Here is a 24,469-nt window from a genome sequence, read left to right on the forward strand (position 1 = left end):
ATAATATTTTTATTTTATTCTAATAACACTTTCTTGTATTGACATTGACGAGTGGTTAGCACGCAGGCCTCACAACTAGAAGACCCGAGTTTGCTTCCACCCTCGGCCATGACAGATGACAACTGTTGCCGTTTTAACAAAACCAAACATTGTACAAGGAGAAGCGGTGTATGAAGCCCCCCCCCCAGTGTACTGTACATTGAACTGAGACCACCATCGTCCTCACATCTTTTATTCAAACTACCCCCCCCACAATGATTGCATTTCTTTTGATGAACATCTGCTGGTACAAGTCCCCACAAATGAGCAACACAAGTCGTCCATTGTTTGCTTCCTTTGCCCCCCCCCCAAGGCAAAGTGACATCAAGTGGGTTCGGTTCTGGAAGAGGCACGTTAAGGGAAACTCGAGTCCCGCCTCGGGACACCCCCGCAGCCCCCCCCCCCCCCCACCCCCACAGCCGGAGGAGCTGGGGTCAGCGTTAACTTTGTTAGGTGGAAGTGAAAGCTGAAGCGTATTGAAAATATGTGTGGAATAAATACATTTGCAAAAATACTTCCTATACTTCTTTTCTTTTCAATAGAAAACTGTTATGATTCCAAAGCAGCTATGTAGGCTTTAAAATAGATATATACGTATATTTATACTTTATAGATATGGCAATCAATCACTCCTAATGTCAATCTGTATCACCGCCAAACAAACACCACAAACAACAAACGACCTTCCGTAGCGTCTGATCATCCCGGGACGACACCCCCGACCCAAAGTGGGACTACTGCATACTTGGGCAACGGAAGACGGGACTACTTGGTCTCCAAGGAAAAAACCAAGAACAAAAGAAGTCAGGATTTTGTGATTTAAAGGCAACGCTCTAACATGTGATTAATCCATGATCTGGAAATCCATGGATATGGTTTTTGTTCAAATGTTGGATTCGGATGCTGTGGAACCTTGGGTTTCTACGACAATCATTGGGCAAAATATGCCTTGCTCTTGGTGCATTGTCTCAGTTATTGTACGGTCAAACGGAATGGAGAGAACATTTGTGTCATTTTATCCAATCAAGCAAAAAAAAATATTTGAAATTGAAAAAAAAAGTGCTAATTTTTTTTTACACAATTTTATGGAATTTTTTTTGCATTTTTTTAAACCAAATTAAATAAGCATTAAAAAATGCTACATTTGTGTAATTTTATCCAATCAAGCAAAAAAAAAATTTGAAATTGAAAAAAAAAAATTTGCTAATTTTTTTTACACCATTTTATTCCGGAGTCAGTGTGAGCGGTAAGACGGACTGAATCAGGACCATGACGGCTCCAGTGTGAGTCCCGGGGTTAAGGTACCGTAATGTAAGCAGCCATCTTTTTCACAGCTTTCCTTTTCGTCTGACCTTACGGAAAAGGTCCATGAGGAAAACCAAGGTTCCACTGCTTGTAACCATCAAACCATCCTTTCAAAGTAAAAGCACGTCATTAGAAATGCTGGCTTTATCCCGATTTCCCACTTCTTCAAAGATGGCTAATATTTTGGAGTCCGGACACCATGTCCCTCGTGTTATCCCTGATGTTCCCCAGCGAGGCACCGTCAGTCCTCCCAGACGAAGAAGCGTCCGGTCATCTGGTAGAACTTCATGTTAAAGGGGCGGTAGAAGTCTCGCAGCCTGCGGACCACCTCAGGGTGGATGTCGGGGTGAGCGCGGCCTTTGGTCTTGCCCAGGCAGTGGGGCTTGCTGCTGCCCTCGGCCTTCTTGAGGCAGGGGAAGCCCTTGGTCTGGTTGAAGTAGAAGTGTTTGTCGGTGATGATGCGCTTCAGGCCCAGAAAGTCCTGCACGCGGCCCAGCTCTCCGGCCGGGTCGCTGATGAGCCGCTCGCCGCTCACAAAGAGGATCTGCTCCACGGGGAAGTACTGCAGCCAGTTGTCCAGGTGCTTGGCGTAGATCCCGATCTGGATGGCGCTCCACGACGTGTCGATGAGCCCCGTGGTCCTGTTCTTGAAGGTCAGGCTCTGGAAAGAAGGGATGTCGGGCTTCTTGGACAGCGTCTGCGTGTAGTCCGAGATGGCCCTGGTCACCGGGTCCCTCACCACCACGATCAGCTTGGTGTCCCGGGACATGGCCCGGATCCGGGCCGGGGCCTCTTTGGTCACGAAGTAGCTGGGGGTCTTCTCCATGGTGATCTGGCCCTCCAGGGTCTTGGGCATCAGGTCCCTGCGGGAGAACAGGAGTCACGTGAGCGCTGGTTGGAGCCGGTTTCGGCTTCAACCTGTCACGTCTGTTTATTTAATATCGATTGGTGCATTGGTGGACATTCCTGTGGCGAACACCTCCAGGGGTCCGCGGGCTGAGGCGGCCCCGTGGGGGCTTTTGAAAGAGGACACCCCTGAATATCATACGGAGCTTATGAAATATTGATAGGCCGGTCCAAAGCGCCTCTCAGCATAATTGATGACCTGCTTCCATATGTTCCCCTGACGTGATCATCGCAGCTTTATTTGAAATAAGGCGGTCGGGGGTGCGGGGGGGGGGGGGGGGGGGGGGGTTAAAAATCAGGGAGCTAAATAGTTCCACTTGTCCAACTGTTGATTCCTGACGTGCCCACTTTCCTGAAACCAAATCCTCCTGATGAAAGCCCTCGTAAATCCAGACTCAAATATTTACGCCGACAAAGCCGGGCTAAGACGTTGACTTGGCAACGCGCTCGTCTGCGCTCCTTCCTTCCCGCTCTTTCCCGCTCCTCCTCCTTTCCTTTCTCCTGCACTTCCTGCCCGCTCCGAAGCTAAGCAGGTAAAAGCAAGGCATGAATGATTGAACGATTGAAGGCCCCCCCGCCATTTAGAACCTCAGCAGAATACGCCTTTAAAATTCACTAAAGTACAGAACGCGCCGCTCAATTATTCATCCGCCTCGCCGGGCGCCGCTTCCAGCGACGACCGAAGCTGACAAAGTGGCCTGGACCAGACCTGGTCCATGCACGCCGTTAGCTTGCTGCCTGCTACAGAATCAAAAACATGAAAGGAGTCTCGATCGGGGTTGCTAACGGTCGTAGTTGGACGGTACGGACAGAGAACTGTCCCACATGGGGGGAACACCGGAGCGGATTTACCGATCCCAACCGTGCTAGGAACTGTTCAAATCCTCCAGCTAACTCATAGTCAATGTCCTCGGCACAAAAGCGTCCATCGGTATCATGGTCTGGGGTTGTGGAGTTCATCACCAGCAAGGTATGATGGGAAACACCTGCCAGTCAGCACCTTGGGGCCGATGTCGGAACACGAATGGCGGATCAAGTGCAAACCCGGATGACCACACGGGTCCCTGGAGTCAGCATCTGCGAGGAAAGACGGCATGGAGAGCCTCGCCTCTCACATCAGCGCCGCTTCGGTGCCCAAAGAGTCCACGGTCAGACCTACATGGGTCGTGGTGGTCTTGCCGACTCATTCCCGTTGCGAGTTCCGGCATCAAACTTGTGTCATCAGTCTGAACGGTATTGATCAACGCTCCACCCGGACGCCAATCGCCGTCCCGACGCTAATTCCGACATTCTGAGGACGTGTCCTCATAGCAACATCACGACACAAGAACAAGAACACGACTGTGTTTATGAAAAAGAGATGAGGCCGCGCTAAAGGAGGCATCCATATTTGATGGCGGCCGTGGAGCGTGTTCTGCGGTCAATGCAGCAGGAGGAAGGAGATCACTCTTGGGGGGGGGCGAGGTGGGGGAAGGTTTCGGGGTCGATGCCGTGCGAGGCAACCAAGTGTAAGTCCGTGTTGGGGTGATGCAACTTTTATGGTTATTTCAAGAAGACGACATTCTTCAACAGTCACAAGTCAAGCATTTATGATGGAACCTTGGTTAGCATATGTTAGCATAGGATGCTTCTTCAGTTAAACTTGAAAATGGGCGCAAAAATGTTAGCATGTGTTATTTCACATCTCTAATCGTGTTAAAAGTCGTATTTATAAAGTCATAAACAGGTTTTCTAGCCTCTAATTACAAAATATTGAATCCTACTTTGTGGATTTAGTACAATGAAAAGTACGATTTAGCACAATAAACGAGGGACAACTGTATTATTCATGACTAATATTAAAATGGTCTCCAACAAGATTGATTTTTTCTGATTTTTTTCCACCCCACCCCCCCACCCCCACCCTAGAGGTATGCATCTGCATTAGTGGAATTCATTTATAAGCCAGAAGGTGATTAAAATGGGCATTTTAAGATGGGCTCTGCACCTCCTGGAGATATTTGGAGCTTTTATTGGCAGCATAGTTGAACTAACAAAGTGTTTGGAGATTTACAGCACCTCCGTATTTGAGTTTGATGTCTTCATCCGACCGCTATGACGTACGTAAAGCAGAAAAAGCCATGCCCGTGACGCCGACACGCCCTTTAAATCAACTTCACATCTTTGGACAGCAAGAACACGACGACTTTGGAGGAATTTGGAAGGGAGCGAAGGAACGTCTTGTGAACCTGGCAGAACTTCATCGTGCGGGCGGACGTCATGACGTGGAAATAGGTGGAAAAGCTGGAGGACGGACGCCAGGACGGCTTGGTTGAAGGCATCTCCTCACGTTTTCAGTGGGTCAATGCGGCCTTTGTGGAGGCAAGCGGAGGAGAAGAAGCAGTCTGCTGCATCTCCGCTTTGGTCTGCTAGTGAATGAACGTGACTCACGTCTGCCTGTCATAGAAAGGCCCCACAATCAACGCCGACACGCGGCGTGAGGTCTTGTTTGTCGTCAGCCGGCTGGAGGCACAATGCGGCATCAGCAAGCTAGTCGCCTCCTGGTGTTTTCCTTCCAGGAAACGCTTTGCTTCGCTTTGCTTTGCTTCGCTTTGCCTCGCTTCAGAGCCGGCGTCTTGTCAATGGACAAGTGGCGGTAAAGACTCTGCGGGGTGGACGCTGCACTCCGCCCTCGCTGGCCTTTCATTCATTTTCCCTCCTGGTCTTTGTGGGGCAGCCGGGCAAGCATAAATACACTCACAGTGGAAGGACCCAGGGCCCCCCCCCCCCGCCACCAGCGCCAGATAATCATCTTGTAATTGGCTCAATATTTCTGTTGTTTGGAGGCCAAACAAAGACCAATGCCGCTCACTCTTGCCGACCCGGCAGATATTTTCCAGGTCAGCGGATGCTAGCAGGGGTCGGGGCACGGAGGAGAGGGATGGGGATTTAGAGGAACGGCTGCTGAGCGCCACTCCACCCGTCAAGCCAACTGTACAAGCTTTACGTGCCTTGCATAACAATTAGTCCAGATTACGTTGCATTCCAGGGACCAGGACTGCACTTCACAACATTTTGAGTACCATCAGCGTACCGGGTGGACTCCATACGCACAAAACATGGCTGACAAATGCAACACTGAAACCGGCCGGAGACATTGTTGACGTGATAGACGCGGCATGATGCCGTTCACCGGACTAACAATGCTGGCCTTTTTTTGGCTTTTATATGGGCCTCTAAAACCAATCCTCCAATGATGCAGACACCCACTGAGTATTGCGCAATGGGTATTTGGTCCACTTTTGCAGAGACCAACCCACAATGAACCGTGACCACATGACAAGTCATCATTATGTCAACTAGCCGAGTACGATGTCAACAATAAACCCACAAGGTAGAATTACAAGCCTCCTACTTTGGAAATATTCATACATTTCTACCTCAAAGATTCTATTATAATATAACTATAATTATTCTCAATAAAAAGTATTTTTGTTGTTATTTTTTTCAGGTTTTGTTTACGTTTTGGAACAGCTGAATAAGAAAAAGTGAAGTACCGAGGTACGTACTGACCACTACTACTCCCATGTTGTGTCCACGTGCGATTTGTACAACATTAAAGATGTTTTGTGCCATCCTGATGATGGCAAGGCTACGGAAGCTTCATGAAAAGGAGTCCTAGTTACAAAGTTCACGTGAAAAGACAAAAAAACCAAATTGAATAGATAAATTACCAATGCTAAAAAGTTCAACGCTTCACGATTTCAATCAACGGCAGGCTGGCAGTTAAAAAAAAGCTCAAAAAGCAAATGTGGGAATGATTTATTATATGTGGGGGCTCCACTTGGAGAGTTCCCAACTCAGCCGGGGGCTCCATATTAGAGCCCCCGTCCATTATGCGGTCAGAAAAAACAACAATCAGCGCTATTTGTGAGTGTCTGATATGGATAATAAATGAACTATGAGAGAAATATTGTATCAGGCTCTCTGTTGAAATAACACTGAAAAAATCCTGAAAAAATAAATCTGCCTGCTGGAGTGTCACTTAGCCCCCCCCCCCTTCCAGTTTATCCTCATTTTTCTTCCCGTGCCGCCCTGTACTGTACAAGCGCCACTATGCGCTCCAGTAAAATTTTTATCGAGTTAGCTTTGCCGTGTGTCCTTATAAATTTATCAGTAGTGTTTTTAACGGGATACATTTTTCCCTTCTGTGCTGCTGCTGTGCCGGTCCCCAGTTTATTGCATAAAGGGGGGGGGGGTAGCTTTATCTTTACGTGCTCAGTGAATTATTCACCCGCTCGGCTGAGAGGCCTCCTTTCAGATGCCGACTATCAGAGCGGGTCCAGACGGCGTATCGGCGATGGCGAGCGAGGCGGAGGTGTGGCTGAGGAACGACAGCCAGATGGATTTGAACGTTTATATGGTATAGCATTTTTATTGTTTTAGTGTCGGAGAAGAGGCTACGGGAGCCATGTTGCAAATCATTGCTGAGCACGCCAGAAGCTAACATGCTAACCACGAGAAGATTAGAACTTAAAAGGTCCCGACTCTGCTTAAATATGTTATATATTGTTTGTAAGTATGTTCTATATTCCATGTTCAAACAGTAAATTAGCATAAAGGACATTTATACTGTAGTTCATAGCGCCTCATTCAGGAAGTGATGTCATCGGGTGATAGCGCTTAGCTAAAGTCCGACAGCAAGGTAAATCACGACTTTATTCTTGGTTTGTCGCGTTTTAAAGTGAGGAAATGTAACGTTAGGCTCTCTGGTGACTCGCTTGATGCTAGCGCGCTAGCGATGCTAGCTTGGTACATCTGAGCATCTCGGCAGCAGGAAACATAAACTCATAAACATAACCAAATCCTGTAACTGCGTTTTGTACAGCATACATTTGTTTGTATTTTTGCGTACATTCATTATTTATTTACGTACATTTATTATTTACTTATTATTATTATATTTATTAATATTCAAGGGTTAGGGTTAACCCTAACCAAAATATTCAAGCGGCAACTGATACTACTTTACTTAAAATCTCCTATTTCTGGAGACGGAAATTAAAAAATGTTTTTTTTTATCTGATTAAAAAATTATGAATTCATCAAAAAATAATAGACTAATTAATCAATTATTAAAATAATTATTGCAGCGCTAGCTTTTGTAGTTATAGCATACAAAACCTGTTTACCACTGTCTTTTAAACAATATTAGAGCCCTCTAGATATGAACTAACACCCCTATATCCACTTTTATGCTTGTAGGCATAAAAAAGGTGATAGCAAAGACATAGTATAACGTAACCCATGTTAGCATTTGGACAATTCCTTGTTGTTGTTTTATCATATTTCTATACTTCAGTTAGCCATTTTTGTGCTTGAATTTAGGCACCCCCCCCCAACTAAAATACGCTTAAATTTGGATGTTTTTAAAAGTAATAAAAATTCAATAAAAATATGATTTATTAAGTATTAGAGTTTTGGAAAAAATCGTGCTAGAGTTCATAGGGCAAAGATATTACCGTACCGGCAGCCATAAAAATGTTTATTTTTATGGGCGTTTTTGCGCCATTTGCCGCTAAGTCTGGGCCAGAACCGCTCAACAATGTTTTGGCAAATTCGGAATTGCCATACCCAGGTGGACTTTATGTTTCCAGCCTACACTTGGTCTTATTTTCACTGTTCAGCACAGTTAAGTCCGCTAATTGCATGTTTGCTACTGGAGGAATTAGCATTCTAGCCTCAAGCACCCCAGACGTTCGTGTTGTTTTCCGCCACACTATTAAGCTACGACAAACCGGAGCCCTTCATCGCCACGTGGACCGCACCGGTCCACTACGGAGACTCTCTGAGCCGCATGACTTTTTCATACTTCCCTGACCCACTTTGCCGGGAGTTACACAGAGCGGGAGCACGCGGCGATGACACTTCAGCGGGATTAGCTTCAGCAACACTTCCCTGCCGTCGCTCGCTTTGCCAAGTCAGCTTCTCGGGGCTCAGCAGCTCGCAGGAGATAAGATACCCAAACTTGACTTTAATAGCCCAGCTTATTTGGACGCTATTGTGCTCGCCCCAATGTTGGCTTCCACGCCGAACGCGGCTTCATTAGGACCGGCCCCCGCCCCCCCCCCCCCCCGGCCCTATTCCCGGATCATTTTCTGTTCTATAGCATTAATCTCAAAGTGTTTGAAAGAGTATTTAAACGCCACACATAAGCCCGATTTGAATACACGGCTTCAGAATGACTGGAAGGCTTTGGTCGGGATAATTAGGCAGCAGCTTTTGTCTTTGGGGCGGTTGCCATGGTGACCCAGTCATCATGACTTCAGCCTGTTGGTGAGCACATGTCGGCGCTGACGGACAAAAAGACACAAAAGCTTGTCAATTGGAAACATGGAGGCTCAAGTGTGATAAGTGAAGCCCGGCGTTAGATCTGGGAACTGTGGACACGAGCTGGGAAGTCATTCTCTGCTGAAAAGAAAAAAAAAAAAAAAAGAAAGACAATCCCATCCCATTTTCTTGCAGGCCGTATCACTTTCACCAGTAATCCTTTGCTGCAATTTTATTTCTAGCAGTTAAACAACAATAAGGTTCCTTTTCCTCATCCACTCCCAATTAACTGGAACCAGGGTGGCTCCGTAGGATTTGGGGACCAGAAGGATCATCTTCACGGATGCCAGCCAGCTGTGCCTGGGTAAACTTCAGCTAGCTTTGAGCACCCCTACGCTACGCCGAACGACTGGCGATCCCCGCCCAGATGTGACAGAGCAGAGGCTGCATAGCGGGAGTGAACAGCGGAAAAGACGGTATACAGGTTGCTAGATACCGTTGCTAGATGGTATCAACCATGTTTACCATCTGTTGTCATGGGAAACATGAGATAGAAGAGCTAACGGCGCTAACCTGGCTAGGGATATATATATCGTATATTGATATTCAGCCTAAATATATTGGGAGATGAGTTTTGGTCCATAGGGGTCAGCTCTTGGTGAGTGAAAGGATGCCAGCCAGTGAATGAATTGGTTGGTAAAACCTGAAGAGTCCTGCTGGGTGTTGAGTTGACCTTGTGTGATGGCTAGCACTCTGGGATATCATTCTGCGGACCTTTGTTCGAGTCCAGGGCGGAACGCAGACAAGTTACATTGGGGTCCAGAGTTGCCCTGGACATTTAGAAGAAGGGGGCTGGTTAAACCAAGTGGATTACCCAAAACCCCCTTAGGAACCAAGTGTCATGTGGTTTTCAGCAAACGTGACCTCAAAATGAGTCTCTTCTGGATCTCTGGTCTAAGCGATGAACGAGACTAGCAACAAAACATCTTCATTACATCCATCAAAGTCATATTTGAGTTCAGACGCCACGGAGGCGTTCCAAGTTCCCTCATGGAGGACGCAACAAACACTTCTTTTCATCCTGATGAATTCCAGCTTTGAGCTGGCATCTGCTCCACACTGGAAGACGGACTGCAGATTAGGAAAGAAGCATCCGGCAGCAAAGTCTTGTCTGCAGACACTGTCTTGGTCTGGGGGTGTCCAGGGTTCTCCAAGGTTTCTCCAAGGTTTCCCAGATGAAGACGTGGCAGCTCAGCTTTGTCGTGCTAAACGAAGCCATTGGCGACTTGACCATTGATTTGACCGTCATGTTTATTTAGCTAAGACGCTGCGTGCTAACGTCTGCTGACTGAGCGTACGCATGGCTAACTCATAAAAATGATACATCTTGTGTTTGTGTATTATGGTTGAACATCTGCTCCACCGTGGAACTTTTCATTGCTATTTACATCGCTTAGCTTGATGCTAAAACTGCCGCAACGGCTTTTCTTTACGCTGCTTCCAATGAATAAATATGTCAGTATTGTTTGGAAGAATGTCTTATGCACACGTATGTATAAGTATTTACTTTACCATAAAAATAAAGAGAAAAGCTAAGGTAGCACTGTATATGACAATAACAACAATACCTGTGATAAGTCTGTGATAAGTCCAACACAGCGACAATAGATCCAAATCATTTTGGTCTTGCTACAAGAGCCATCTGCCAGGACTTTGAAGCTAACTTTAGCAATCTAAATACTCTTTTCTTTCTCCATTTCCCATCAATATTTTTCCAGAGTTACCATCCTTCAACCAAACTACGGTGGGGGCCGAGGGTCAAACAGGAAGAGTGCACGTTAATCGCTCATCAAAAAATTTGCCGCTGTTAAAGGGAACTTCTGTTTGACAACTTTGACAGCCCAATTAAAAATTGATTAAATCTATTTTTTGGAATATGTTCTGTAGCTTTCCCCAACCTATGGCCATCAAAAATGAGACCAAGTGATGCTCATTGGCATGGGCTCAGGGCAAAGGCGATGGCGATGGCGATGGCGATGGCGAGGGCATTGGCTCAGGCTCAGGCTCAGGCTCAGGCGAGAAGCAGTGAAAGATCATCTGCAAATGAAAGCGGAGATCCAAAGTGTAACAAAAGTCCAAATATCCGCCAGTAAAGTTTTAAAACGGAGGTCTACACTTGGCGAGCATGGAAAGGCGTTTTACGAGATGGCTAAAGCCGCACATGTGTGACACCGCCGAAAGCCCGCATCTCCGGTTTCGGCTCCAAGCGACGAAAGAGAAGCAGGCGCGAGATAGACGAGGATGAGAGTGGAGCATCACACGGACGCCACCGTCCAGAGAAGCGATTACCACTGTCTCTTGTGGGCTCTTCTTTTCCGTCTGTTCCGCCATTTTCTCCCCCCAGGAACATTTCTCCCAGGCTCGGGAACACAAAGCGTCTGGCACCGCTTCCTGCGTTCCCGTGCCAGGCCTCGGCGAGAGCGCCACAGCCAGCTTGAGAGCAGATTAGCACGTACGGACGCTTCCCACTTAACACAACTCGCGCTTTTTTTCTTCGCCTAGCCTGGAAGTACTTTCTAATATTTGGTGCTTTTCTTCCTGATTGGATGGCGTGATGAACTGGAGAGCCAATCAGGAAGAGCCCGGCGTCCGCTGAGGTGGAACAACCCCGACTTTCACTTTCTTTGTTGCAAAGAATTAGTGATAAATTGCCCGGGCCAAACCGGAGCCGACGGTCGCCGGCGGCTCGGCCGGGACCCCCCAATCAAGCCCCCGCTGTGAGCCAGAAGGGGGCCTCCTCTTCCTCCCCAGACTGCAGGGAGGTAACCCCATCCCCGGGGCTGAATATGAAGTGTAACAGAGGACGGTGGCGTTTGAGGAGCCGCTGACAACGTGCTAATGCCGTAGCCTGTCGGGGCCTCGCCGCGCGGAGACGGATGGCGTTCCAAATAAAATGGCATTTGAGGGGGGCGGAGGACAAAGAATGCAGTGTAGTCCCCGGGAACCTTACCGGTTTGGTTCCACTCTTGGAGCTAAATCAGTAAATGACCGAAGTATCCCATGTCAGTCATGACGAATAAAGCTTTAATTGAAGCAATTCAAACAATTCATCAATATGGCAGATACACAACGCTTAACAGAGCGAAGAACATTATGTTTTCGCACATTAAGATAATAATAAATATTCCCCCACGTCACCAGATTAGAACCCCGACTCCCCGCCTTGGTGACGGTAAATGAGGTGTTCACGTGATGATTCACGCAATCAATCAGAGGCTTGTTTTTCAATACTTCACTCTGACGCCACTGTCCTCGAAGCGCATTAGCATCCAGGGAGGATTCCGCAGGGCTCGGATGACGGATGCCGAGGGCCGGGAGGGCCGGGAGGGGCGGGAGGGGCGGTAGGGGTGGGAATCACCATTACAAAATTGAATATGGAGATAGTAACAACGGCGGAGCACAATCACTGAAGACAAGACACACAACCAGATGAACATTAGCATCGTCCATTTTCCCGGCGGAGGCTAATGTGTAGCAATGTCACATTAGCATTCCCATTAGCGTGAAGACAAATATGCGTATGCCCATGTGCACACAAACATGCATGTTTTTAAATTCACAATCCTTATGCAAAACATGAACACACATGCCTTTCTCTTTCTGAGCGTTATAAAGATACAAAAACAGATACAAAGCAGCAACTGAGAATGCACGTATTCCGTCTATAAAGCCTTCTGAAAAAAACTACAAAAAGCACCGACAATACCCCGTTTACATGATGTAACCAAGCTATATCTACATTGCTTAGCATTATTATTATTATTGTTATTAACATTGTTACGCCCAAGAACTACTTTACTGGCATAGTGACACCTTACCACACCACAGCAGCTTGCTAATGAAAATGAGCTCAATAATTTTAGCGGCCTCCATATATTTCCATGTTTCCTGTTCTATGCTCTTATTTTGGTAGTGCTTCCTGTTTGTCCTGTGTTGTGTCTGCCTGATTTTGCTTTTTCCGTTTTCACTCGCACCTGTTGCTATTCGTGTTCTCCTTCTATTGAGTTCAGGTGGTGCATCTTAGGTTGTCCTAGCTTAGCTAGCTTAGTCCTAGCTTGCCACATATTTTTTTTTTCATTTCAATTTTTACATTTCTTTAATTCAGTTGAAAAGCCAGCATTTCAAGAAATGCTGCAAACCATTAACAGACAGTTGCCTGTGAGAAAATACATGAAGGCCAATTCCACTTTACAAGGGACTCTTTCAATTCTAACATGTCTGAGCCTACAGTATACTGTATACTATATACAGTACAGTGTATATAGTATACAGTATAGTGTATATAGTACACAGTATATGTCTTATGATGTCTTATTTTCCTCTTCTTATGTCTTAGGGGTGTAAAGGTATGTCCAGAGGGCTCTAATAACGTTCAATAGCCAACTTAGAAGGTTGTCAACAAGTTTTCTATATTCTATTTGTAAACAAGGAATCCTCCTTTGTCGGAATTCACTTATCACTGTGGGGTCTGTTAGCAATTAACTGCGATAAAGGAGGGAAGGCTGATCCTGCACATCTTGAGGACCCCTTCCCAAAGGTGCATTTGGACGACTGCTGTGCATGCAAGAGCGCACCAGGAAGCGCTGGCAGGCTGGCACAGACGCTGAAAGCTTTGTGGGCAGAAGAGGTGGGGGGGGGGGATCCCCACTGCTGGATCCGGGCCGACGGCGTTTAGAAGGTACTTGGCAAAATTGAGCAAAGAAAAGTGCAAAATAACATTTACTTGTGCTGGGCCGCTGAGTGGAAAATAGTATGACGGTAACAAATGGCGTGTCAGTGGCGGGGCTGCGCTGGGAGCCTCCGCGTCGTTCACGCAACGCTTCACCCGCCGCGCAATCATCAAGCACAGGCGGGGACGGCGGGGGCGGCGGGGGCCCTTGACAACATGAGCCTAATTACGCTGGCTGGTCTCAGAAGGTCCATAAATCAACGCCGCAGGTGAATCCCTAAAAGAGCGGAGCCAATACGCTAGCATCTCAGCGGACTTAATGGAAGTCTTAATGAAGGCCAGGATGTTCTCAATCACGCACGGCAGTCCAACATTTTCATCCCGATCCAACATAAGCTGCGTTCAATGAAGAAGCGGGCTAATGTACAACATGGGAAACTCTGCTAGCATCTCCGAGGTGCTTCCATGACGACAGGAAGTCTGTGTGTGCGTTCCACAGATAAGTTCATGATAATCAATTACTTTTATCAAACAAACATCCGGCATCCATGGAAGGGGGTTCCAGCCAGGAAAGACGGATTCTTCCAAGATATGTTTCATAAATGGCGGTGACAAGCCGACAGGACCCTGATGTGGAATGACGGGAAAGAGTCTTAGGTCACTGAAGCCGTTTGGAAAACTGTGTCAGTGTTAGCTTATCAGGGCAGATGTATGACTTCCTGTTTCCTGCCTTTGCTTTTGTTGTTGTGATGCTTTTATGACAAAAAAACGGTTAGTGGGTATAGCGCCACCTGTTGCTGAGGCATGGTCCTGGTCCTCTTTGTTCAAAAAGGTCCAGCAAAAAGCGAATCCTACAAAAACCGACACTGAGGACGGAACGTGTTCAACGCTACATACATGGGTCTTGTCACGCGGGACGGGAAGACAAGGAAGAGCGCCACAGTTAATGGACGCAATCACAGCTTCTTGGTGAATAATGCAGTCTTGCTAATTGGCTGCCTTAATAATTCATGTGGGCGTCTGTTGAGGGGGGGGTCGGGGCGTATCTGGTGGTGGATAAAGAACACACCAGCACCTTCTTAACGGATGTCGACTCTCAAGACCTGGCTCCTCCTCTTTATCGATGACCCAAATACGGCCAATAAAAAACAAAAATGGATGGCGATACGGCCACCATGTGCCTGAAGGTCGGATTGACTTGATGGGGGTCCATCCTGAGCAGCTAAATGCAAATGATGGCGGATCCCCCTCTTAAAAACACAGCTGGATGCGGAGAGGGTCCATCCATCTCAACGCCAGCGACAAGAACTAATGTTGCCAGCTGATTGGGGGGAGGAAGAAGGGGCGTGGCCCAGGAAAAATAGATTTGGCTGTAAAGGTGATTTATCTGCTGCGCCTGAGGTGTCCGTTTCCACGTGGGGCGTTCAAACACCAAAGCCATAAAAAGCAAAAAGTCTTCCGGACCTGCCAGGTCAACACCTTGACACACGGAAACAATAGGATCAATAGGATCAATAAGTCCGGGCCACTCAAAGGCTTTCTGACCAGCACAAAGACTTCAATGGCTGCTGGGGCCGACAAGGACGGAACAACAATAACCAAAGCTGCAAGCAAAACACCTGAGTCCGATCACCAGCAGGAAGTAGGAAGGTAATAAGGATCAAGTTCTAATGTGGAATAACAAGAAACAACATGGATACAAACTGTTCCCTACCTTCCAAAAATGTATTTTATTTTGTTGTTAGCTGTCGCTTGAGAGCCTTCATTCAAACGCAAAGATGCCAATCATCTGGAGGCTTTGGTCGTTGGTACTACTACTCGTTTTCTGCCATACTATAATAGTTCCAAGGGTACTAGGAAAGCCGTAAATGGAGTTGGCTATAATGTGCTTGAAATGTCTCCATTCCGATAGTTTTCCGATATGCGACAATGGTTGTATTGGCGCGGTTGTTTGTTTCATAAAGTGATTGAAAATGTCCGGACCGTTGCCCCCACCACCCGGATCCGGATAAGCGGAAGAAAATGGATGGATTGTTGGCGAGAGTGAACACGTGTGTGAAAACAAGCGCTCCATGACCATTCCAGGGTGCACCCCGCCTCTCGCCCAAAGTCAGCTGGGATCGGCTCCAGCTCACCTGGGTCTTACGGGATCTCAGAACCAGACTAGGCTAACCGGCTGCAACTTCCCACTGGCTGGAAGCGCTAATCAGCTTTCTCCCTACAATTGGTAGCATGTGTGGAAAAACTCCTCCTCCACTTTGCCTCCATAATCTCTCCGCCACGGTTCATCTATCATCTTCTGCGGTTCTGGTCCACCACTGGCTCATTAACATGCAAATCCTCATCTTAGCAGAAAGGGATAATGGCGTGGAGCGAGAGGGAAAACAACAAAAAGAAGGTCTTTGTCTTCCTCTCCAGCGTAGCGAGCATGCGGCGTCCCGCGCTACTGTTAGCTGGACCACTTCCTTCCAGAGCAATTTCCTTCCTGTCTAACGCAGTCAGACCCGGTTACAGTAACAATTACTAGCGTGCAGGTTAAGATTAATTGAATTACCGAGTGGCTTCCCCGCACTCGGTGGTCGCCGCATCAATCACTGCCTGGATGCTACACGCACCGCCATCGCTCTCCGCCATCTTTGCGCTGAAAGACGGCGGGCGGAGCTGTTGCGCTCCATCTATCAATAAAGCCATCCGGGGTGGCAAACTCATTTTCCAGCACATTCCTCTCCTTAATCAAGACGCCTGGCATGTGCGGCGGAAGCTGTCAGCCATCTTTCCTCCAAATGAGAGACGTGACGGAGAAAATCAAAAAGGCTAAGACTCCTGGTGGACTTTAAGGCCGATGAAGACCTGATCTTTGAAAGCCGGGTGACCTTTTCAACAGCTGGATTTAGACTAGAGGAACCACATATGGTCATCAAAACAAACTAGGTGTTGTCAATCAATCAATCATTCAATCAGCTTTTATCTGTGGAGCCCCTTGGTGACCAAAGCGCTTCCATTAAAATCAACATCAACACAACAAAGCGGCCATTTTCACGGATTGGGAACCAGATAGAAGTCGGGAAACTCTGGTTCCGACCAAGGCTGGAAATCGTCTTGTTGTCGTCGTCATGCCAACGGATGCCCGTTCCACACACTGCAGATAGAGGCTTATTCCGAGGCAGAGGTTGGGCGCTCGTCAGCAGCCGTGCCCGAGGTGCCGTCTGTCGTATTCTCCGTCCATGACAGCGGCGTTCGCGCTGCCAGGGCGATTGGCGGCGGCCAAAAAAAGCCGAGCCTTCCTCTATCGCCACACAGGCGGCTGCAGATAGCAAACATGGCCGCTGTGCCAGCATCCGTGCCTCCGAGCGTGCGGCCGGGAAGCAATTGCGTGTTTGGAAGGCCCTGAAACAGCCCTAGAAAAACTTCCTTCAACAGTTTTTTCTAAGTGATGGAGACGCATGCCAGGAAAAAAATGTATTATTTTTTTAAAGCAAACACTCTCGTTGGAATGGAACATGGAAGACGCATAAGGACTTCCTTCTTTTTGCCGGTTCCCAGGCTTTCCACACACTGGTGGAAAGAAGCTGCCTGCAAGATGGACAGGAAGCGCTCCATCAGGCTGAGGTGTTGGTTTACGCCGCCAATCCACACATGTGTGACTTGTACGCGCTCCGACCACGCAAACGCCGCAGTGGACCCCAAAAACGGAGGCTTGGCGGCAAATCCTAAATCATTCCCTAAATCACCCCTATGCATCATTCGGGCAGGTTTGCAGGGTTTGAGAGTGATACCGCCCAAATCGCCTGTGTGTTCAGGTTCCAGCCTCAAACCTGAGCTCCGGAAAGAGCGTCCCGTCCTGAAAAGGTCCCACCAAGACGATGGCGGCCATTCCAGCGTGTATTTTTTGCACACCGGAGGACAATAAAACGTCAGCCTCCCCACCCGCGCAAACCTTTGGAAATATGAATCCCAAAATAAAAGCTTGGTTAATGTATGGGCTAATACCTCATAAAAGGCGCAACAGCTGCTAAGCGGAGCGGGCGAGATGTGACGGCGGGGGCCGGGGGGTCGCACAGGTTGTCCACTTGTGTACACACAAACCCAAAAGTGAATAAACAACGCAATCCTAGAAACAATGTAACCCGAGCGCCAATGTTTTTTCCAGCCATCTGTCCAAGGTCTGAGGGTGGCACGTTCGGCCAATTGGTGACCCCTGACCCCCCCCCCGCTCCAAATGCATCCATCCAGTATGCATTTGTTAGCCTCATGCTAGCTCGCGAGCAGCATAACAACAGCCCTTATTTTTGTGTGTCAGGTGCTGGTGATCCAGGTGGAGAGCGCCGCCGCACCTGCGACCTGTCCTCACCCGCCCATCGGGGTCAGGTGGGGGGGTTAGATTCCCCACATGCCGGAGGGCAGCTGCTGACAGGCGCTACTTTGGAGAGCCTCGGGTCCCCTGCATGGGGCCTCGCAGGTTCAGCTGCTAAGAGAATGTAAGGATGTCAGAGGGGGTGGCGGAGGTCAAGGAGTTGGCGAGTGAAGGAGGGAGGGGGGCCGGGGGACCCGTCGGTGCGTTGCATGCCTTCCCTGGGAGGTGAGTGTCCCAGTTTTACAATCGCGGACCTCGATAATCACTTTCACAATCCAAAGGCGGCTCAGAGCTCATGCTCAGGAGGTCTGTGGGGATCACGTTACATCCGCTGTGTGCCCGCTGCGACCTCGCCCCGGACCCCGAGACCTCCGCCGGGCTCCGCTTCGCCCGCCCCGCCCTCCTCCTCCAACCTGCCGTTAGCAGATGTGACACACTCCATAGCGCTTTTGGAAATGGTTCCCGACTTTGGGCCAAATCCACCCAGCTAAGAAGACCTTGCCCGTCCCGACTCATTCAGACTTGCTGGGTTCTTCCCGCCTGCTTTTTCCAAAACATTTTCGGTTGGGGGTGTCCGCTAATAGCACCCAGCCTATATTATCAGTGGATATTATTGAATTAGATTCCCATTTATTACTTCAATAGTTGGAGGACATCTTTTCATTTAAGTTGACTGTTATTTTTTTCAATACTCTTTTGTTGCTAATGTTAGTATAATGTTTACAATAATATTTATTTGGGATATTCAAACAGTGGTATCAGAGTCAAAAAATACCGTGATAGTAATAATAATAATAATAATAATACATTTTATTTGTATAGCGCTTTTCAAAATACTCAGAAACTTTACAGAAAAATGGAGTTGAATAAAAACAAGTAAACAGTGTAAAAGATATGTTAAAATACAACATTCATTCTAATATTCATATTCTAATAATAATATCTAATATTCTAATAATTCTAATAATTCTGTTTTCATGTTTAAATCATAATAATACCAATAATAAGAATTCTTACATTTGTGGAGCAAAAAGAAAAATGCTAATTTGTGTGTTTTCAATTAGTGCTAAAAAGAAATAATTTTGTTTTAATTGCAAAGTATTATTAATAATAATTATTATTTATTTACTTTTTGGACTTAATGTGTGTGTGCTAAAAAAATTATCATTTTGTTTTCATTTAGAATTAATAAGAAAAACTAACAATAATAATTTTATTTTTATTGAATGAAGAGACCACGAATGTGTGTGTTTTTTAGTGCTAAAAGAGCAATCATTTTGTTTCTCTTTTGAATTAATAATACTAATAAAACAATAATTAAAATACAAATTAATTTTGAACTATTACTAATAACTGCAATAATAGGAATTGATTACATTTTTGGATGAAAAAAGAACAAGATGATATCAACCTAGTGTACAGGATATCCATAAAAAAGCCAATATTGAGCATCTCTACTTTTGATAAAACAGCAAAAACTGTTGGCCAATTGAGGAAAAGCAGTTGAGTAATATTTAATTACATTTTTATATATTTATTTCTTGTTAAAGTTGTCATCATCAAGTGAATGTCGTCAAAGTCAATTCATTCATGTGGTCTGATTTGTCGGCGGTTTGCTAATGGCCGAACCGAGCAGCACCAAAAAGCGTCTGCCGTCATTCCTGAACTTTTCTCAAGTGATCTTTTCCCAACGCTAACATCCCGCCTCTCCGGCTCCCTCCGTCATGTTTTCCGTGCCTCCCAACTTTTCTCCGCTTAATTGCAAGTGAAGGCGGCAAACAAGGACGCACTTCAGAGCCCGCCAGCCAATTAATCGACACCCACTCGGACTTGGACCGTCGCCCCTCCGAAGGCTGGGAAACCCCAAAACGGCTTTTCATGGAAGGATGCAACAAAAGGGGACATTTTGTCACGGAGGCATGAAATATTCCCGCCATGCCGACAGTTTAGCATCAACACGTCAACGCATGAGGCGGTGTGTGGCTGCGTGGGCTGCACGCCGACCTTACGCTTAACGGGTCAGCCATGTTTTTATGAAGGCTAATTAACCCATTAAAGAAAGGCTAACCCCCCCCCCCACCCCCCCTCCCTGCCCACCCAGATATTGTCCAACAAACTCCAGTCTAGACGGGTGAAAGTTGCATGTTGGGAAATCCAAGCTGACCGCAAACCCCAGACGGCAGCGTCCTGACTCTGTGGCGTTCGCTACGCTCCTTCCTCAACGCGTCTTACAGGTTGTGTGTGTGTGTGTGTGTGTTTGTGTGTGTGTGGTGAAACGTTACACAAGCTGGCCGGGCAATTAGAGGCGGTGTTGGTTTCCTGAACGAGCCTCTCAAGAACATGGCTGACTTTCTATGTGGTCACGCTAAAGGTCACCGTCCTGGACGGCGAAGGATTCCTTCTGATGAATCACAGCAAATCACGGCATCGCCGCGTTCTGCCTGCGCCAGCGACCATTTGGGGCACCGCGTGGAAACTCCCACAAGAGCAGCGGAGAGGGAGCCGCCACGTCCCATTAGGAGCTTAGGAGGCGTTAAAATATGGTCTGCAGGTTCCCATCGGGAAGGGGCGGGGCTGGCCTTGGCCATAAACAAAGATCCTACAAAGATGGACGCCTCCTGCGTGCAGATAATGAGAGATGACGCCGCATACGATGATGCTGATGTTTCTCGCCAAGATCAAGTGGTGACTTCGCTGAGATCCAAACTCTTGCAGCCTTGAAAAGTCAAAATGGGTGGGGGTGGGTTGGGGGGGCGGGGGTTATCGGGGTGTCTCGGGAAGATCTGATACTTATGTCGATGAAGTTACACATTCAACACAAACTCTTCCAGGGCACAAAGGCGCCTCTTCGTGACCCCAAGCCCACCACTTCCCATCTTAGAAGGGGTGGGGGCAAGGGGGTGAGGGGGGTGGGGGGGGGGGCAATCAAAGCATAGCACTCCAGCACATGAACCCCTGCAGAGTGGCTCTTGTTGTTTTAACACTTATTTATTCCTCTTTGCCATTCAAGGCTACTCCTCTTCTAAATGGGCAGCATAAAAGAGGAGGGGTGTGTGTGGGGGGGGTGTCCTTGGAGGCACGGTCCAAAATTCCAGGGAATCTTGGCAGCGTCTCAGGATAGATGGGACCCTCATGGATATAACCCCCCCTTGAATCCCACAATGGATGAATAGGTAAACAGAAGGGTGAGAAAGAGTGATGGCAAAAAGAGAATGTTCACTCTCATGGAGGAACAAAGAGGGAGGTGTGTGAGAGAGAGAAATGGGAGCGAGCCAGACTGCTTGTGGGGGGAGGACTAAGAGTCGGAGAAGGGGCGGGGGGGCTGTCAGTGAGTAAAAGTTTGGTGGTCTCGGCCGCCTAAATGCTGTTGGCTCCATCCAAAAGGTGAATGATTCCTCCTGAGACATCCAGGTAACCTTTCATTACGGCCCTAATCCTTCTTAATAGCACGGCCCCATTACACACAAGCCAAGGGGGGGCGGGGGGCACCATTATTCCCCAGCCGGCCCGCAGAAACGTGAACCCACGACGCTCGCCTTGACAGAGCAAATTAATCACAAAGTAGGATTTTAGCATAGTCCACCATGAGGAGAGAGAATAAATGTACCGTTTTTCCCAACAATATTATTACTTGTTGCTGGAAGAACAAACAATAGTTCATCATTTGATCATTTAAACGATCAACCGTGATCAGCATGTGCCTTTCAAAGCTGTTCACAAACACCGATGGGCATCTGTACGTGTCACGTAGGGTTGCCAATGCCCGTATTGAGTCCGTATCGCCGCCACAATCAAAGCTTGTCTGTAAAATCAAAGTCAACGGCTTCGGTTTTGATGGCTCGACCAATCAACGCCCGCGTGTTTGATCAACATATTGCCGTTCCACTTTGTTTTCATGCTTTGCCTAGCTGCTACTGGCGAGTTATCCGACTCCAAATTAGACTTTTTGTTTTTCAAACAAACTAACAATGCCATTAGTTCTGAGCTTGTTTTTGTCCCACAGGGAAGTGGATATCACATTCAAGGGGCGCATACTGTCAAGTCTCAATCTTGTTGTCATGATAATAATTATGTCTTTTGTAAGTACTGAATTCAGATGTTTTGCCTTTATAATGACAAAATAGCATAATGACCACAGCCACACTGTTTGAGTGGAGATAAAGTTCAGTTAAAGTTGCTAAATAAAGTAACTCTTTTAACTCATGAAGATATTTGTTTGTATTCTTATCATTTTCTTATCTTGAATTAAAAAAGAAATAATCGAACAATTAACTTTCCATGCTTTTGTATTATTCCAAAACATGCATTCAATTTGGGTCAATAGTAACAAAATTATTTCACAAAAATATAGACAAAAAACAAAGAAAGAAAACACAAAAGTTCATTTTTTAAATAATTACTATTTTCCATTGGAATGATCTAGCCAATAGCAGTTAATGATTGGTGATCGGTATCTAAGAAGGTTAATTTGTGCTTCATGGCATCAGCCGATCTCGCTAATGGACGACTGGTACGGCAAAGGCGACATAAAACCCTGAAGGGCGCATCGCTGAAAGCTCAAAATAATGTTTATTTAAATAGAAAAATTTTAAAAAGTAAAGTAAATCCAACTTATTGTAGAGTTTTATGTCAGAAAACTTTTTAAAAAAGAAAACTGTTGCAAGAAAGGTGTATTGATGGTACATTGGAAAAGTTCTTGTGGTGGAATATTTTTTGCGCAATTAAAAAAAATGGAAAACTAAAAAAACTTTCATGAGAATCTTCCAACAATTAAAAGTTCTAAAGCTTATTTATGTATTTGTTGCACATGCATTGAAATATTTTTCATGCAATTAAATTCCTAAAAACATAAAAATTAAAGGAAATTATATTTCAGCTGAAAAAATACTTGAATGACAATAACCCCATAAATTATTTTTATTTATTTAGATGTAATATCTTTAGCATATTCCAATGACTTTCAATGAGTTCCAAAGTAAAAGACTGCGTTTAGTGGTCGCCGCTGACAAATCTGAATTGGTTTGCTTGTAAAAAAAGTTATCAGCTTGTTTAAAAGTTCAGTTTCATGATGTAAAGTCAAATATTACAGACTTGCGAGAAGTTCCACGAGTAGATTTAAATGAATATATACAGTACATGTCAATGTCATTATTATACATATATTAACATAAAGAAAGTTATGTTTTATGCTTCCACAAAGTTGCAGTTTCATATATTCCTATATAGTTTCATATGATTTACTTTCTCATGACCTTTTATTAAATCTCTGCAAAAGCTGCATAAAGTTGTAAAACATGACATGAACAAGGCGATGAATGAGTAGTATTTGAATGAAAAGGTTGTAAAGAGTGTGCAAGTATTATGTAAGTAGTATGTATAGTGTTGTTCACCTGTACCACTCCAGGCCCTTGTCATAGTTGCGGTCAAAGAAGTGCGGTTCGGCCCCCACGGCCCTGATGTCAGGATGGACCCGAAGAAACTCCAGCAGAGCCCGGGTGCCTCCCTTCTTCACGCCGATGATGAGCGCCTGGGGCAGCTTCTTGGTGCCCTCCCCGAGCGGGCCGAGTCTACCCGCGAACCTCGGCGACACCCTCCGGGGGGCAGCCTCGTCGGCGAGCGCCCGCGAGGAGCGCCCGGAGGCCGCGTCGCCCGTCGCCTCTTCCAGCCTCCTCCTCCACACCGCCGAGCCCGCGCCGAGCTCCGCCGCCGGCCGGCCGGTCGTAGCGGCCAGGCGGTGCGTCAGTAGCAGCAGGACGAGGAGAGCGGCGAGCAGGGAGCCCAGCATGAGCGCCGACCGCCGGGACACGCCGCGGGACTGGGGGGTCCGGTTCACCGATGAGCGCCATCCCTGGGTGGTCGCTGCGGTGGGCACCGCCATGCTAGGCGCACATCGCCGAGTCGTCTCCTCGCCATGAAGACATCGATGACTTCATCCGCCTTTGGAAACACCTGCAGCGAGAAAGTATGTTCGAACCCGGAAATCACGGCTGTGGCTGTAGGTGTGTGTTGTTGACAGGTGAGTGCAACCTGTCACTCTCTGGTGCATAGCTACACGTGTGTGGAGTAAACTTGTCCAGCCTGTCGGTGTGGTTGACAGGCATCCTTCTGGCCCAATCAGAAGGAGGCACAAACCGGCAGGAGCCAATCATTTATCGGGAAGGTGGGGACATGTACCTACTGCTAAACCGCCTATTCAGGGGTTCTAGCAACAATGAAACGGTTAAATTATAAAGTGGATAGTTTACAGCCAGTGGCTACGTCTCAAAGTTAACAAGATGTTACGTTTTTTAAACACATAATGACTTAAGATATGTCGTAATTTATGCTATATAATACTAAACTGTCCCAAATGGCTATCCATTTCTGCTATTTCCTGTTTATGCTAGCTTTTGCAACCAATAGGGTTACCAGGTTAAACAATGTCTAACCAGCAGCCAATAACTGGAAAAAAGATCAATTCAACAAATACATTTTAATCAATACAATTGGCAGTTGGTGAGACTATATGCCTTATGATGACATCAGCATTTTAACCACCTTGACACAGCCAAATGGCCGTAGTTAGCTAACTCTGTGCTAGCAAGCGCAAGTAAGCCCAAGCGTTGCCATAGCTTCAGTTTAGCTCACCTTTTAGCTCTTTCTGTAAGTAAGTGAACCCAAAGTGATACTTCAGGACAATAGTTTGTACTTTTATGTCATTGCCATTTTCTAACTGTACTGTTCATGTTGTTTTTATGTATAGTATCCTACTAACGTGTACATTGTTGGTGCTTTTGTAGTAGAAAAGTGTGAGTTGGTTGTAGTTGGACGCCACTTGTGGTGAAAAG

The 24,469-nt window shown here is 46.7% G+C and overlaps 1 protein-coding gene across 1 annotated transcript; it reads right to left on the reverse strand.

Annotated features, from left to right (window-relative positions):
• Positions 1–462: 462 nt before the first annotated feature.
• Positions 463–23,728, reverse strand: LOC131132515 (heparan sulfate glucosamine 3-O-sulfotransferase 3B1-like). Its single transcript, XM_058078235.2, has 2 exons — positions 23,033–23,728; positions 463–2,207 (listed from the first exon to the last, which is right to left on the reverse strand). The coding sequence occupies exons 1-2, from the start codon at positions 23,518–23,520 to the stop codon at positions 1,586–1,588; spliced, it is 1,110 nt and encodes a 369-aa protein (XP_057934218.2). The 5' UTR covers positions 23,521–23,728; the 3' UTR covers positions 463–1,585.
• Positions 23,729–24,469: the final 741 nt, after the last annotated feature.

This window comes from Doryrhamphus excisus, linkage group LG2 (genome assembly GCF_037039965.1).
Source record: "Doryrhamphus excisus strain RoL-2023G ecotype Guam linkage group LG2, RoL_Dexc_Guam_v1.1, whole genome shotgun sequence".
In the NCBI taxonomy this organism is placed as follows: Eukaryota; Metazoa; Chordata; class Actinopteri; order Syngnathiformes; family Syngnathidae; genus Doryrhamphus; species Doryrhamphus excisus.

Coding starts and splice junctions, on each gene's coding strand:
- LOC131132515 (XM_058078235.2), bottom strand. CDS start 23,520: ATGGCGGTGCCCACCGCAGCGACCACCCAGGGATGGCGCTCATCGGTG. Junction 2,208..23,032: donor AAGGGCCTGGAGTGGTACAG/GTGAACAACACT, acceptor GTTCTCCCGCAG/GGACCTGATGCCCAAGACCC.